Here is a 17,365-nt window from a genome sequence, read left to right on the forward strand (position 1 = left end):
GCTCTTTTCTATATAGATTTGTTTTGTTATCATATTTTATTTTCAGACTCCATAATGATGTTGAACACCTGATGTGGGAAATCATTTTTTCGCACCCTGTAAAATATTTGTAAAATAAACCTAAAACAAGAAACGCATCTATAATATTAAAGTTTAGCTCTTATCTAATACCGCATATACTAGTATACACTTATAAATAATACTCCTTCTATCCCCTATAATAAATGTGTTTCATTTTGAACACTCTTCTCTATATTATTAACTCTATCCACACTTTAACTATTACATTTTTTTTTAAAACGAGTGCTCAAAATGAAACGTCTCTACTACATGAGACATAGGAAGCATGCGATTATAGAATTTATAACTAGCTAAATACGAGATATTTTTGAAGAAACTAGAAGATGTACTACTATAAGTACCCTTGTCTCATGTTACTCACACTTTTTATTTTAGGTCATAAATTTGGGATTAAATTTTTTTTAGTGCAATTAAATTAGTATTTTAAGTGTAATGAGAAATTACTTAATAAGGAAATATTTACTTAAATCAAATATATTAACTAAATACTCTAATTCTTACTTAAAATAGAAATAATATAAGTAATTTGGAAATAACTGAAATATAAAAGTGCGAGTAACATGAGACATAAGAGTATTACTATAAATAAGGAGTATTAGATTTAAACACCTCAACAAAATATCGTGAATGTGATTATTGAGCACATGATATTTTTTTTCATACAGTACTTAATTAACATTACTATTTTTATGGTGATATGTTCAATTCATATTATAGTTGTACTATTACTAATTTTACGCAACACGTCGTCTCAATCAACCATAAAAGACTTATTTTGTTTTCACTTTGCACCATATACCGATATAACTCAATTACTATAAAAGTTATTCTATTCTAAAAATCCGTAAGAATAATATATTATGCCGTAGTTTAACCATATTGTTGGCTACGTGGCGCCCTAAACTTTATAAAGTTTTAGTTTATGAGCTAGATTCCAAGCCATGCTACTAAAATGCTTGCAAAAAGTATGAGAATCAGAAAAAGTTAGTGGTAAATAAAAAAGAAAATGGATCCATTAACACACCAATACGTGTATGTATGTGTTTAGTTGAAAAATATTAGTGTTACTCAAAAATATGTATGAGTAGTTCACAATGATGCTAAAAAAAATTGTAGGAATATTTTTTTTTAAATAAAATGAGTTGAAGAAACACAATCAAGTAGAAACTTCCAATACATATTACTTTATTCATACTTTGATTTATAAGCACCAACACAATTAGTACTATTATAAATATTATTAAAATCTTTAATTTTTCAACTTGCATGAAACTAAAGCTCAAATAATTATGTACTCCGTCCGTCCCAAGGAAGATGACCCCTTTCTTGAGCGGCACGGGATTTTATGCAACTTTATTTTGTGTGTTAAATGGAGAGAGTAAAGTAAGAAAGATGGGATAAAGTAGAGATAAATAGGTTTCCATTTTAAGTAATGGGTCATCTTGGTTGGGACAAACCAAAAAGGAAAGTGGGTCATTTTTAATGGGACGGAGGGAGTACTATTTTATTTATATATTAAAATAATAAATAAAATGAATAAATCAAGCAATACCTTTAAGAACTAGTTAAAATATAAAATTAACGACGTCAATAATATGGTTCGAGATATTAAATTAAAATAAATATATAAAATAAAATAAATAATGTTAATTTAAATTAAACAAAATTAATGCTCATATAAAACATGTAACATAACATCAATATATATGTTATGCCATGCATATAATCACACCACTATCAATTAAAGTCATATTCTATATCATGCATGACACAATGTATCTCCACCCAAGCTCTTAATGCAAAAACTAGCTGCCAAAGCCAAGATTAACACTTTAAGACCGTCTCCAACTATTTACACTGAACTCAAACTCATTTTTGAGTATACGTCATGCCAAAAAGTAATTTTATTCCAACCATTTACACCAAATTCAAAATTTTCACCATTTTTGAGTTTTTGTATCACAAAATTTTTGCAGTAACATCATATTTGGTGTTGTTTTACAAAAAACACCAAAAATGAGTTTGAGTTTGAGTTTGATGTATAATTGAAGAAGATTTCTACAACAAAACTCACTTTTGAAGTATGGTTGGAGATGGACTGTCTTTTGACAAACAAAATAAAAATATAAAAAGTAAAAAAAATCAGGCTGAAATAACCTAACGACGTAGAGAATGGGATGGTGTAGTTGACCAATATTGATGTATAAGTCGATGCTCATATAGTTCTTAATAATTAGTTCTAAAACATAAGAAATTAAGAATAAAGAGAAACAAACAAATTGAGCCGTCAGTAGCATTGACAAGAAAAGAGGAATCAAATCTGTCCATAACAAAAGTTGCATTTTCCATCCCATTCTTTCACAATTGACCAATAATGTTCATTTTTAATCAATTTGAATATTTGATAATAAAAGATCTACATGCTTCAGCCATTCTACTTTTCTAGATATGCTGACAACCTTCATTACATCATCATTAGAATCCAATAATTTTTATGTTCTTGTCTTTCGACCTGTCCCATAAATTCAAAAGAAACCATTATATAAATCAAGATCTTGAAGTATTTGATGAGAAAGAAATCCTACTTGACCTAATAAAACATCAAGAAGTGGGCAAGATGAGAGGCAGAGAAAAATGACTTCACATGCATATATATGTATATAATATGATGTATATGGGAGAGTACCAAATGAATCAAATCCACTTGGTTAGCTACTTTAGTAGTAGAAGAAAACAAAGATTTATGAGACAGGAGTGCTTCCACTCATACCTTCCAAAGCTTATTTGTTCAATGATATTTGCCTTAGGAACTTTCCATCTCACCAGCTTCTATGCAGTTTATAATACCAAAACTGCAAATTAGTAAAGATCCACAGACAAGATTCAAGATTATTTTTTTACCAAAAATATCAGCAGCTAAGGCCTAAGCAATCTCTAGAGAACTCTGTTCCTATGCTGTGAAATGCTACAGTGTCAAAGTTGAGGAGAAAGCAACAGAGTCGAAAAGATCATGAAACTAAAGGAAATGATTAAGTCGCGCAACACTATGTTTTAATGAAGTGTAAGCAATGCACAGCAGAAATTTTCATTCACATAACACCAATTTAAGCTCATTGACAAAAAGTACATTCTAGTATTAAATTGAGACTTGATAAAATAACATGTTTTTATCATGTCGCAGTTTACCCTTTGAGGAGTAGAAGGTAAGCGTGGCACGAGAATACCTCTGTCTAACAATCGGCTGCCCTGTTGTTACAGGAAGAGCAACAAGATCATAAATCAGATACAGCATTCTTATCTTCCATCAGTCCATGCCTACATGAATCAACCAACAGAGAAGTAACTCATTTCTTTTGAGCTAGTGACATAACCCCACCTTAATTAAGTGTTCAAACTATGAAATTACTCACAAGAGAGTAGATATGCACATCCAGCACAAAAACAATAATCAATTGATTTTCCGCGTTGGGTGTCAACTGTGATATCAAACTAATCGCCATCCTATACAACCCACATAAATGAGCAGAAATGACACAAGAAGTATTAATAGCAGAAACAAGAATATCCAGGCACCTCAGTCACTCTGTTGAAAATTGTACATCAATCAAAAACTGAAATGCAATAGCAACCTGATACATGAGGTTGCTCAGTTAAGAAGCTGATTTCTTTCCACTACCAATGCTATGTGGATCTCCTCCCTATTTCAGATCGAGTCCTATTTCCTGAGAAATCTGATTTCTTTGTGAACCTTCTGTGTGTTTTCAAATCATCGTCTCGAAAATTTGTTCTCCTAGAAGGCCTTGTTGAAAATTTCGACATATTCTCTTCAGCGCGTGTTCAATCTGTCCCCCTTCCCACGCCTCTAGTATTCCTCTTCTCAAAATCTCTGCCATTCAATTGTGCTTCCCTCTATGACTCACATTTCTAGCCTCAACGGCATCACCATCGTCATCTAACAAGTCATCCTTTTGTTCTCCTAGAAGATCTTGCTGAATTTCTCAACATATTTGCTTCAGTGCCTCTTCCATTATTCCTCCTTCCCACACTTCAAATATCACTTCTTCCAAAATCCCCACCTTTCCTTTCATTCCCCTCTTAGTCACATTTTCAACCTCCCCACCCTCCTCACAATCATCAGTTTCATCATCATCCGACGAGTTGTGCTTTTCGCCACCTAGCGCATTTCTTATCCTAGAAGACCTTTTGGAACTTTCCAACACAATTTCTTCAAGATCTCTTGCTCTTGTCCTAACCACATCTCTAGTATTCCTGCCCTTCATCATCTCCTGCATCCCTCTTTTACTCACATTTCCAACCTCATCATCATCACTCTCGTCGTACTACATTACGTCAACATCTTCCTCCACGCCCTCATCATGCTCCACACCATACCCTTCACATTTCTTTATATAAACACCAATCTTCCACTTCACCACATTCATTAGCTGAATACACATTAAAGGATGCCACTCAATTAACATCCCCCTCTTATAGGCCTCCCTTAGAGTTAACTGCAGTATGCATCCCAATCTTACTCGACACATAAAAAATCCCTGGATGCTGCAAAAATGCACGCTTGAAGCTCGGCCTCAACCCCAAATACTCTGCTAAACGTAACAGATTCTCCATCTCGACAAAGTCTTCGTCCCTAGACGCATTGCACTACGATTGCAATTGCAAATATACAAAAAAACATTGAAACGGGAAATGTCAATCCTCAGGTGTTATCTTTCTCTATATTGAAATTATATTAAAGATTCATGGTTTTTTTTCTTATCTATATATATTTGTTTAATTTATTTATATGTATTTTATAATTACAGCAAGCACATTAGCAAAAGCTTTGCACATATACGATAGATTGCGATTATCTAAACCTATTTGCGAAAAGATTCAGCATGAGACAGTTTGTAATGGAAAGCTTGGTGTGATTATAATCTTTTGCAAGAAATTGGAAAGAATAAAGATGAATTCAACTATAGACTCTCTCTTAGTATATATTATGTACTGTATATATTTGCTTATTATTTAAAATCAATATATTAAGTTGCTTAAAAGGTAAGAAGATATGTGCCCGTGGCTACTGTGGTTGTACTTAGTAGACATTTAGAGACATTTTTCTCTATAAAAGGCATTCATATTGTTTGCCCTTTTTCTTGGTAATTTTTAATATCTTTTAAATAATTAATAAATTGGAGATTTCTCTCCAAATTCATAAAGTTGTAAGCCGTTATATAATTCTGTTAACCTCTTTTTGTAACTATACTTTCTGTTTACAGATTCTAAATTTCAATAACAGAGGAAATTAATATTATTATTTGTAGAAGCTTACAAAGTATCGTGAATAAGATAAATATTGAGAATGAAAATAATTAATAGATAAGGATCCAAGATTATAATTCAATTTTATAATTTAAATTATTCTAAACTTTTCATTTACTGAATTAATAATCTTATTAAATAACGTCTAATTAAGAAGATTATATATGGATCAATAAATAAAGCCAACTACAGAAAATGTATATAAATTATACTCCCTCGTCCTAATAAATACTACTAGTATGAGATACTTGGTTTTATGCAGTGTTTTCTTTATAAGTTAATGAAGAGTGTAAAATAAAAGGGAGGAAAAAGTAAAGATTATATTAAAAAATATTTTATTTTTAATGAGACAATCCAAAAGAAAAATATTTAATTTTTAATAAATACTAATGCATTTTCTGAATATATATGAAAATTGAAATAACTAACTTGATGGACAGATAAAATAACACTTTTTGGATAATTTTCAATGAAAATGGAAGGCCAATTTAGATGTTATTTCCACTTGCAATTTCGAGGTGATTTCATTCTAAATCAGTGATGCAAATAAAAATATAAAATCATCATAATTTATTCGTGGTTGAATATGTACATGATCGGAAAAATGAGTCCAAAATGGAAAAATTTATTGTAGTAGGTTAATTAATGCCTTTGCTTTTGCAAACATAATTTAATTAAACAGATAAAAAATGGGGACTACTATCATTTTTTCCTTTTTCTTTTTGTAATTTGGAAGGTCGGAAGACTGGGATAGAAAAGTGGATTCATTAGTATTTTACTTTGGTTTTAACTTTAAATGGGGTCGGCGACAAGAGGCAAGGGATAAAAACTCATAAAATAGGTTGTGTCTCCGTTGACTAAATATTACTCTTGACTTATCTTGTTTGATTTTGACTTCCAATTTATATTCTTTTTCCTCCATTAAACATCTCGCAATAAGCCCAACAATGAATTTAAGTATTTGATTCATTGCAAGCCATTTATTAGTTATTTTAACTAAATTCTGCTATATCAATCTGCTTGATTCTAATAAAATAATTTAACTATAATTAATTCATACTTAAAAAATTAAAATGTCACGCTAAATATTACTCTCTCCGTCCCCATGTTACGTAAAACATTTCTTTTCGGCACAAGAGCTAAGAACAAGAAATCACTCATAAATTTATATCCAAGAATGTAACAAGGAAATCACTCATAAATTCATGAGGTGACTTGATTAACAATCTCTTTAAGTTCCCCATTTGAGCTTATAAATATGCATGAGTTTGGAATAGAAAAACACACATCAGAAAGCATTCTTCTCTCAAGTTTTTTCTTATCATTGTGCATATTTAGCTTTTGCATTTGCATAGAAGTTTGTTTGCTTGATTCTATGAATTCCGTCAAGTTTGCCTGCACTTAGCGGGTTTAGGATGCTTCTACACGCTAGGAAAGAGTCGTTTTATCTCTGAGGATAATACGACAATCCGAAAATACTAGTCTAGACGTAATTTGTCTTGCAAAAATACGTTTTCCTCAACTCGACTTACATTTGGTTTGTATTTTTCATTGTAATTTCCATTTCATTTTGATTGTTATTTTCTTTCGATTATAATAGTTAGAGTACTGCTTGTGCAGGGCTCGGAATTTTTCCATATTTCTAACATTTCCATCCATGGCCTCACTTGTAACCTTAATCATTTGCATAGCTATTACATTATCTCAAGCGATTGCAACAACCGATGAAAACATCTTGGAGAGAGGCACTACAAATGAAAGTCAATGCAGGAACTTGACAGAGTTGACAATGCAACAAATTTCATCAGCAATCCCATATTTCAGTGACAATGGAGAAATCGGAAGAATGATCAACAACACTAATGTAGACAGCATTAATGCAGACAACAACAAACTAGCCTTATCCGCACTGACATGTTGCCAAGAGTTTCTCTCTCTCGCAGTATATAACCTCAATAGATCCCTCTCGACTGATGTAACCAAGGCCGGAATGATGTCCATGATATGCGCCGCAGGCACCATTCTACAGACGTGCATAGACGGATTTGAGGATCAATCCCGGGTGATGTTTGAATCTGTATACAACAAACTCAAGTATCCCATTGATACCAACAAAGACACCACAAAAAGGATGGCCAAGTTGAACGGTATATCTGATGTTTTGAACAAAGATTCTGAGTATCCAAGTTGGCTATCTGATGGGGACATGAATCTCATGAGGGCGGATTCGAAGATCAAAGCTGACGTTGTGGTGGCCAAAGATGGATCGGGTAAGTATAGGACAGTACAGGCTGCGGTGAACGATGCGCCGAGAATTAGCATGAAGAGGTATGTGATTTATGTGAAGAGTGGATCTTATAATGAAAATGTGAAGATACCGCCAGATAGATGGAATTTGATGATGGTTGGAGATGGGATGGATAAAACCATAATCCACAACAACTTGAGTTATCGTGCTGGATTCCAGACTTGGGCAACCGCCACCTTTGGTAACTTTTTTTATTCTTACTCCATATTTATATAATATAATTAATACATTCAATCTTTGTGAGCAGCCGCATACGGAGAGGGATTCATAGCCCAGGACATAAAATTCGTCAACATTGCCGGAGCCATCAACGAACAAGCTGTGGCCCTCCTCTCAGCGGGAGACCGCTCCGTATTCTACCGGTGCAGCATGGAAGGCTACCAAGACACCCTCTGCCCCCTATCCAACCGGCAGTTGTACCGCGAGTGCGAAATCTACGGCACGATCGACTTCATCTTCGGCAACGCGGCCGTGGTGATACAAAAGAGCAGCATCTTGGTTAGAAAGCCACTCCGTGGGCAATTCAACACGATCACGGCCCAGGGCAGGACGGACCCGGATTGGCCGACCGGGACTGTGGTGCAATCCAGCACGATCCGAGCGGCGGAAGACCTGACGGGCGTGAGAACCTACCTCGGGCGGCCTTGGAAGAACTATGCCTCGGTTGTGTTCATGCAAAATAATATGGGTAAATTGATCGATCCAATCGGGTGGACACCCTGGGATCCACCCACGCCAAAGAACACTGTTTTCCTAGCGGAGTATTACAACCTTGGGGATGGCGCGGAAACTAAGGGTCGAATGAAATGGCCAGGAGTGAAGCCTAGGCTTGGACGCAAGGAGGCGTCTCGGTACGCGGTCGACAATTTTATACAAGGGAAAGATTGGCTGCCAGCAACACAAGTTCCCTATGATTGGGGTCTTATTTGATTCACTCTCCTTTTATTACATATACCATCTTCAAGTATACACACTATGGTATATATTTACCATATATATAACAAAATTATCAAACACAGTAATGCTCATGTTTCAACCCTTTTTCAATAATGTCCCAAATTAAATTATCTTGGACAGTTTTTATTGGAATTGATTTGAGTTTTTATCAGATGCCTAAATCCAATTTATATATTTTGATGCTATATAAATCACAAATTGTTGTTAATAAATACTCCCTCCGTCCACGAAAATTCGTCCCGGTTTGACCGGACACGGGTTTTAAAAAATGTAATGGAAAGTGAGTTGAAAATGTGAGTAGGAATGAGTTAGTGGAATATGGGGTCCACTATCAAAAATGGTAAAAGTGAAATGAGACAAATTTTGGGGGACGGACAGAAATGGAAAACTGGGACAAATTTTCGTGGACGGAGGGAGTAAAGCTCTATAGATGATAACGATATCATTTACTCAAGAATAATAACCCATAATGTTGCTTCATAGTTTTAGGGCATCTGCATCGGGTAGCTCTTATGGAAGGCGGAGCTGTGTCGTCGGCACGGACGAGCTCGTTGCCAAGAGCTCTGTCCTTGGCAGCGGACAAGACACGTGGCGTTTTCTGGTTGGGCGGTGACGCCCAATCGCCTCAAACACTCTTTCTTAATTTTTAGGATTTTAATTATGTACTTTTTTATTACTCCATTCGTCCCATAAAAATATGTGCAATGGGTATGACACGAGAATTAAGATAAAATTAGTAAAGTAAGAGGAGAAGAATGGTAGGGTAAAATAAGAGAGAAAAGGAGAATGATAGTTAAAGTAATGTTAGTAGATAGTGGGACTTATATTAATAAATTGATACTATAACTTTTAAAAATTGAATGCACATATTTTTGTGGGACGGATGGAGTATTTATTAGTAATTTGTAATAGTATTTCATATATTTTTAATGCATTTTAATATTATGAAAATATTTTTAGTAATTGAAGTATTTAAATTGAATTATAAAATAGCGGGACCAATGAACAGTGTAAGAGCATGCCTTGTGGAAGAACATGGATGTGATCTTAAACAAAAGCATGGAAATAAAAAAAATGAAAAAAATGGGTTTAGACCCGCATCCATGCTTTTGGATAAGAGCGTGAATGTGGATACTCTTATTGCTTAAAGAATGGATACATAATATAAAAGTGAATTGCTAACAAAAGTATACGAGTCTATGTACACTAGCTAGGGGTGAGAAAAAAAAATAAAAAAACTAAATATCCGAACCAAACCAAACCGAAATTTTAAAATTCGGTTCGATTTTTTCATTTTTTCAATTCGGTTCAGTTTTAAAATATAAAAACTTTGGTTTTTCGGTTCGGGAGAAAAAAAATCGAAAAATCGAATTATATACATATATATAAGGTTGTGATCAATTGAGATTTTTAAGTTTAATTGAGAATTGAGATGCATTATCAACCACTCATTTTTATTAAATGAGTGGTTCAAAATTTGTCACATCAAACTTATTTTAGAATTAATTAATTATGAACGGATATAATAGTAATTTCAACCGTGAACAAATGAAAACAAACCCAATTAAAAACAAAGAGCTACGGATTGCTACATAGAGACTTTTTCGACGGAGATTATCGAGAGCATCTCGCCGGAGGATCTCCAGCCAACGGTCAAGCTCTGCGCCGACGGGTTGCAGTCTTCTTCAATTGCGGTGAAGAGGTCTGTGGCGGTGAATTGTGGTTATTGGCGAGGAATCACGCTGATAATCGTGTTTTAATTGGGGAATTCGGCGCCGTGCCTGCTTTGATTCCGCTTCTCAATTGCTCGGACTCTACCGCGCAGGAGCACGCGGTGACGGCGCTTCTTAATCTCTCCCTCCACGACGGCAACAAGATCGTGATAACCAGAGCCGGCGCTGTGAAATCCCTAATTTATGTTTTGAAAACAGGCACCGAGGTGTCGAAGCAGAACGCGGCTTGCGCGCTGCTGAGTCTGGCTTTGGTTGACGAGTACAATGCTTGATTATATCACACTTCCACTCAATTTTCAATTGGTAATATTATCTAGTTTATTCAACGATTATATTTTGGTGAAGAACGTGGTGAAGCTTTACGGCGCCGTCGAGATCCCCTTCCATGATTGTGGTTAGTTTATTCATCAATTTATATTTTGATCACATATTTTAGTGGATTTGGCGTTGTAATAGTGAGATTCATATATTTTAGTGGATTTGGCGTTGTAATAGTGAGATGGAATGACGTGATTATTTCTCAATTCCTAAATTATTGTTATTAAATTTTTTTTATTGATTTCAATAGATGAAATTTTTTATTCATTACATTTGATATTCTCGCTATTTATATGTAAATTATAAGTATTACTATTTTTTAGTTGTTGGCATTTCTATACGAGTTGTTGACATTTGATATTCTCGCTATTGATATGTGAATTATAAGTGTTATTTGTTAGTTATTGACATTTTAATACGAGTTGTTAACATTCGATATTCTCGATATTGATATGTGAATAGTAAGTGTTATTTGTTAGTTGTTGAAATTTTAATACGAGTTGTTAACATTCGATATTCTCGGTATTGATATGTGAATTGTAAGTGTTATTTGTTAGTTGTTGACATTTTAATACGAATTGTTGACATTCGATATTCTCGGTATTGATATGTGAATTGTAAGTGTTATTTGTTAGTTGTTGACATTTTAATACGAGTTGTTGACATTCGATATTCTCCGGTATTGATATGTGAATTATAAGTGCTATTTTTTAGTTGTTGACATTTTAATAAGTGTTATTTTATTGAATATTGAAGATTTGAAATTTTAAATTTTTAAGATTTGAAGATTTGAATACTTTGCAGCTAGAATTTTAGAGAGGGTTTTAGAAAATGATTTCAAATACAATTTAATGAAAAGACAAGAATCAACACGATTTCAACCCAAAATTCAACATCAATACATGATCAACACGGATCAACGCAATTTCAGCATAATTCAAGCCATTTCAACCAGACTATCGAATTCTTGCCCACATTACCAACCAAATTCGATTTCAAAATCAGACCAAAACAATCAAGCAATTTAAACGTAAGAATCAATATTGAATCAACATGATTTCAACCCAAAATTCAACATCAACACATGAGCAACACAATTTCAACGCAAAATTCAAGCATTTTGTTGCGGAAAAAATTTCTCTTCTTGTTTGAACTAGGGTTTGGTTGAATCAACTTGAATTTTGTGCTTTTTTTTAACCAAGTTTAATTTTTGACGTCGTTATGTGTTAAGATCTGAAAATTTTTAGTTTTGGAAAGTGGGAGAGAAATCGGGATGACAAACCGTTCAAAAATAATCTCACAAAAATACCCCTTGTTGATAAAATACATACTTTTGTTGAGATTAAAAAACAACTCAATATTAAACACAGATCTGTAAAAATTAGTGGCTGGATTAAAGTTTTGAGTTTTCATTATATATATGGTTTTCATTTGATCACATCCCTATATATATATATATAGAGAGTTGTAATCAATGTCGAACCTCTTAAAGACGAACTAGAGAACAAATGGGCCATAAGATCTAGTTTTTTGATGAGATATGTTGTTGTGTAAATTTTTTTCGCTCTTCATTACAAGCCAATTTTACTTCATTGTATAGATTTATTACTTCATTCCGTACGTAATATATTGAAACTACAACATATTTTTACTTGCTTCAAGTAGGTTTTGAAATGATTGAACATATGCTTCATTCTAATTTATTGACATGAGTTTTTACTTTATTCACATTAAAAAAGGCAATTTATTCAAGTGAGTTTATTACTTCATTCAGAAACATTATTACTTCATTGGATAAGGTTTTTACTTCATTCCAGTAGGACTTCAAATGCTTCTACACATACTTCATTCATATAATTTATTATATTATTCCATGTGTTTATTACACCTGCTCGATATTAGCGGTGGTGATGAATATTGTGAGAAAAGAGCGTATGACGAAAGCTAGCGCATTCGTACTAAGAATGAAGTAATAATCTATAGAATGAAGTAAAAACCTACGAAATGAAGTAATATATTCTGGAATGAAGTTAAATATTCGTAAGATGTTAGTATGACTTATTTACGCCGGATGAATAAAAATAGATTGGTGATGAAGGAGAAAATAATTTATAAATTTGTGAATCTCATCCATAAAAAACTAGATCTAAAAGTCCTAATTTGGTATGGTTCGGTGGTTCGGTCTTTAAGAGTGGATTTGTGGATAATGGGACTCTATATATATATATATATATATATAGGGTCCATGTTCAGGTTGAGATTATTTAAGGTTAATTGAGAAATGAGATGCAATATCAGCCACTCATTTTTATTAAATGAGTGGTCCAGATTTTGCCACACAAAAAATATTTTTAGATTAATTTATTATGAAATGATAGAATGGTAATTGGGGCCAATCAAAGATGGGGAAGAAGAACTGCAGAGCCAAAATCAGTTTCTCCCTCCATCCCACGGTGTTGATTGCAACTAAATTTACCTATCAATTCAATTCAATTTACTACTAATACACAATTGATTGGGGATTAATTCAGATGAATTCAACTAATTTTTGATGAATTGCTTGAATGAGATAGAATTCGACGAGAATTCTACATGGTTGGAGAAGCGGCGGCGAGATAGAATCTGGAGCGAGAAGCGGCGACGGAGGCTGGAGAATCTTCTCGACGCGGCGGAGTGGCCAGAATCTAATGACTTCATGGAGCTACCGCCGCGATCGGGCGAGAAAGAGACGAATTTTTTCTGCAGACTTACAAATTAGGCTATTCCGACGGCGAGAAGCTGCTGAGGAGTCGGAAGCTGAAGAAGGCAGCGGTGAAGGCGAAATCAGTGGTGGTTTCGGCGTTGGAATTTGTCCGCGGCAACGCGTTGAGATCCTGCAATTTCAGAGCAGCTATTCAGGCTGCGTCTCCTCATCGAGCTGCTAAGTTTGGTGGATGAGGATGAATTGAGAGTTGGATTTTGGATTTGTTTGATAAATTTCAGGATAGAGAGAACTTCACTACGAAGACGTGGTTGGGATATTTGACAATTCTAGTTAATTCCGGGGCTAATTCTTCGATTGAGTTTGAAATTGAAATTAAGATTGAGATTTGAGTTTATATTTGTGGAAATTTGGGACGTGAGCTGGATTGGAGAATCAAGCTTAATCATGATGCATTCTAGGTGTTTGGTGAAATTCTCCAGTTGGAAATTAGTTGCTACTAGTTAGTTACAATTCATGTCAACTACATACATATAATGTCAACTATTATATGTAAAACATTGTTGTTGACATGAATTATATGTAAAACGTTGTTGTTGACATAAATAATATACGTCGTTAAAATGAAAATATTTGTCGTTGCCATTAATTATTTGTGAAATGTTATTGTTGACATAAATAAAGTTTGTTGTTGACATCGTAGTTGACATAAATAAAGTTTGTTGTTGACATAACATTTGTTATTGACATTTGTCGTTGACATTAATTATAAGTGTTATTTTTTAGTTGTTGACATTTTAATACGAGTTGTTGACATTCGATAATCTCGGTATTGATATGTGAATTGTAAGTGTTATTTTTAGTTGTTGACATTTTAATACGAGGTGATGGCATTCGATATTCTCGGTATTGATATGTGAATTGTAAGTGTTATTTTTTAGTTGACATTTTAATACAAGTTGTTGACATTCGATAATCTCGGTATTGATATGTAAATTATAAGTGTTATTTGTTTAGTTGTTGACATTTTAATGCGAGTTGTTGACATTCGATATTCTCGGTATTGATATGTGAATTGTAAGTGTTATTTTTAAGTTGTTGACATTTTAATATGAGTTGTTGACATTTGATATTCTCGGTATTGATATGTAAATTATAAGTGTTATTTTTTAGTTGTTGATATTTTAATAAGTGTTATTTTATTGAATGTTGAAGATTTGAAAATTTGAATGTTGAAGATTTGAAGATTAGAATGTTGAAGATTTGAAGATTTGAAGATTTGAATGTTGAAGAGATTTGAAGATTTGAATGTTGAAGAGATTTGAAGATTTGAATGTTGAAGATTTGAAGACTTTGCAGCTAGAGTTTTAGAGAGGATTTTAGAAAATGATTTCAAATACAATTTAATGAAAAGACAATTATACCCCCGTGTTGACATAATGTAATAGTTGTTGACATTAAGTTAATCTTGTGAATTAGTGGCTGAGATTGCATCTCATTTCTCAATTATGCCCAAAAATCTCATCCTAACAAGACCCTATATATATATATATATATAGAGAGAGAGAGAGAGAGTTGTAATCAATGTCGAACCCTTCTTAAAGACCGAACTAGAGACCAAATCTGGGCCATTAGATCTAGTTTTTTGATGAGATATGATGTTGTGTAAATTTTTTTCGATCTTCATTACAAGCCAATTTTACTTCATTGTATAGGTTTATTACTTCATTATGTACGTAATACATTGAAACTACAACATGTTTTTACTTGCTCCAAGTAGGTTTTGAAATTATTCAACATATGCTTCATTCGAATTCATTGACATGAGTTTTTACTTTATTCACATTAAAAATGCAATTTATTCAAGTGAATTTATTACTTCATTCAGAAACGTTATTACTTCATTGGATAAGGTTTTTACTTCATAGATATTGTAGAGAGAAAGAACGGCACGCGATGGCGAAACTGCATTTACGTACTAGAATGAAGTAATAATCCTATTAGAATGAAGTAAAAACCTAATGGAATGAAGTAATATATTCTGGAATGAAGTTAAATCTTCGTAACGTGTTAGTATGACTTATTTACCTTCGGATGAATTAAAATAGACCGGTGATGAAGGAGAAAATAATTTATAAATTTGTGAATCTCATCCATAAAAAACTAGATCTAAAAGCCCTAATTTGGTATGGTTCGGTGGTTCGGTCTTTAATAGTGGGTTTGTGGATAATGGGACTCTCTCTCTCTATATATATATATATATATAAAATCCACTCTTAAAGATCGAACCACCGAACCCTACCAAATTAGGGCTTTTAGATCTAGTTTTTTATGGATAAGATACAGAAATTTATAAATTATTTTCGCCTTCATCACGAGCCTATTTTAATTCATCCGAAGGTAAATAAATCATACTAACATGTTACGAAGATTTAACTTCGTCCAGAATATATTACTTCATTCTAGTAGGTTTTTACTTCATTCTAGTAGGTTTTTACTTCATTCCAGTAGGTTTTTACTTCATTCCAGTACGTAAATGTGGTTTCACCGTCGCGTGCCGTTCTTTCTCTCTACAATATCTATCACCACCGCCATGGCGCTAATATGGTTTAATAAACACATGGATTAATATAATAAATTATTGGAATGAAGTATGTGTAGAAGCATTTGAAGTCCTACTGGAATGAAGTAAAAATCTTATCCAATGAAGTAATAACGTTTCTGAATGAAGTAATAAACTTACTTGAATAAATTGCATATTTAAATGTTAATCAAGCAAAAACCCACGTCAATGAATTTGAATGAAGCATATGTTGAATCATTTCAAAACCTACTGGAAGCAAGTAAAACATGTTGTAGTTTCAAGGTATTACGTACAGAATGAAGTAATAAACCTATACAATGAAGTAAAATGGGCTAGTAATGAAGCAGAAAAAATTTTCACAGCAGCACATCTCATCAAAAAAACTAGATCTAATGGCCCAGATTTGGTCTCTAGTTCGGTCTTTAAAATTGGTTCGGCATTGATTCACAACTCTATATATATATATATATATATATATATATATATACATAGGGGTGTACTAGTATAACAACTAATTTTAAAGTTACAACGTACATCCAACCACGTGCTGCCACATGGCATGAAAAATGCAATATTGTATACAGAAAAATGCAATACGCATTTGTAGAAGCTATAAATGAATTTCGGCAGATTGCATTTTTGTTATATGCAGATTGCATCTTTTATTGTTAAGTTTTGCATTTTAGATATTGACTATTTAAATTGCATTTTATATATAGACAGATTGCATTTTTATATGTGAAAATGCAAAACTTAATAATAAAAAATGCAATTTATGTGAAAATGCAAAACTCAACACTATAAAATGCAATTTACATACAACAAAAATGCAATCTGCGAAAATGCATGTACAACTAGATTGCATTTTTGTGTTTAAAATATTGCATGTTTTGTGCCACATGGCAACACCAGATTGGATGTACGTTGTGACTCTAAATAAGGGGGCACCCTAGTGCTCCCCTATATATATATATATATATATATATATATATATATATATATATATATATATATATATATAGGGCGCACTATGGTCCATAAGGTAAATTCTTGTCAAATATCAAAGCAAATCTCAGCCCTTGGATCCTCAGATTAGATGGTTGTGATCATAATACCCGAGATACATTATTGCACTAAAAGCGTTACATTATTAACTAGGCTACATTATTAGACTGCACAATCTACATTATTAGACTACAGCTGTTACATTATTAGCCAAGCTACATTATTAGACTACACAATCTACATTATTAGGTGCCACGTGGCATTAATCTAACGGTTACATTACAGGATCCAATGGCTGAAATTTGCTTTGATTTTTGACAGAATTTCACTTATGGACCTGATCACATCCCTATATA

The 17,365-nt window shown here is 33.2% G+C and overlaps 1 protein-coding gene across 1 annotated transcript; it reads left to right on the forward strand.

The window, feature by feature from the left end:
• Window positions 1–7,060: 7,060 nt before the first annotated feature.
• LOC125221325 (probable pectinesterase/pectinesterase inhibitor 46) lies at window positions 7,061–10,673 on the forward strand. Its single transcript, XM_048123445.1, has 3 exons — window positions 7,061–7,892; window positions 7,959–8,562; window positions 10,265–10,673. Exons 1-3 carry the CDS (start codon window positions 7,061–7,063, stop codon window positions 10,671–10,673), a joined length of 1,845 nt encoding a protein of 614 aa, XP_047979402.1.
• Window positions 10,674–17,365: the final 6,692 nt, after the last annotated feature.

This window comes from Salvia hispanica, chromosome 4 (assembly GCF_023119035.1).
Source record: "Salvia hispanica cultivar TCC Black 2014 chromosome 4, UniMelb_Shisp_WGS_1.0, whole genome shotgun sequence".
In the NCBI taxonomy this organism is placed as follows: Eukaryota; Viridiplantae; Streptophyta; class Magnoliopsida; order Lamiales; family Lamiaceae; genus Salvia; species Salvia hispanica.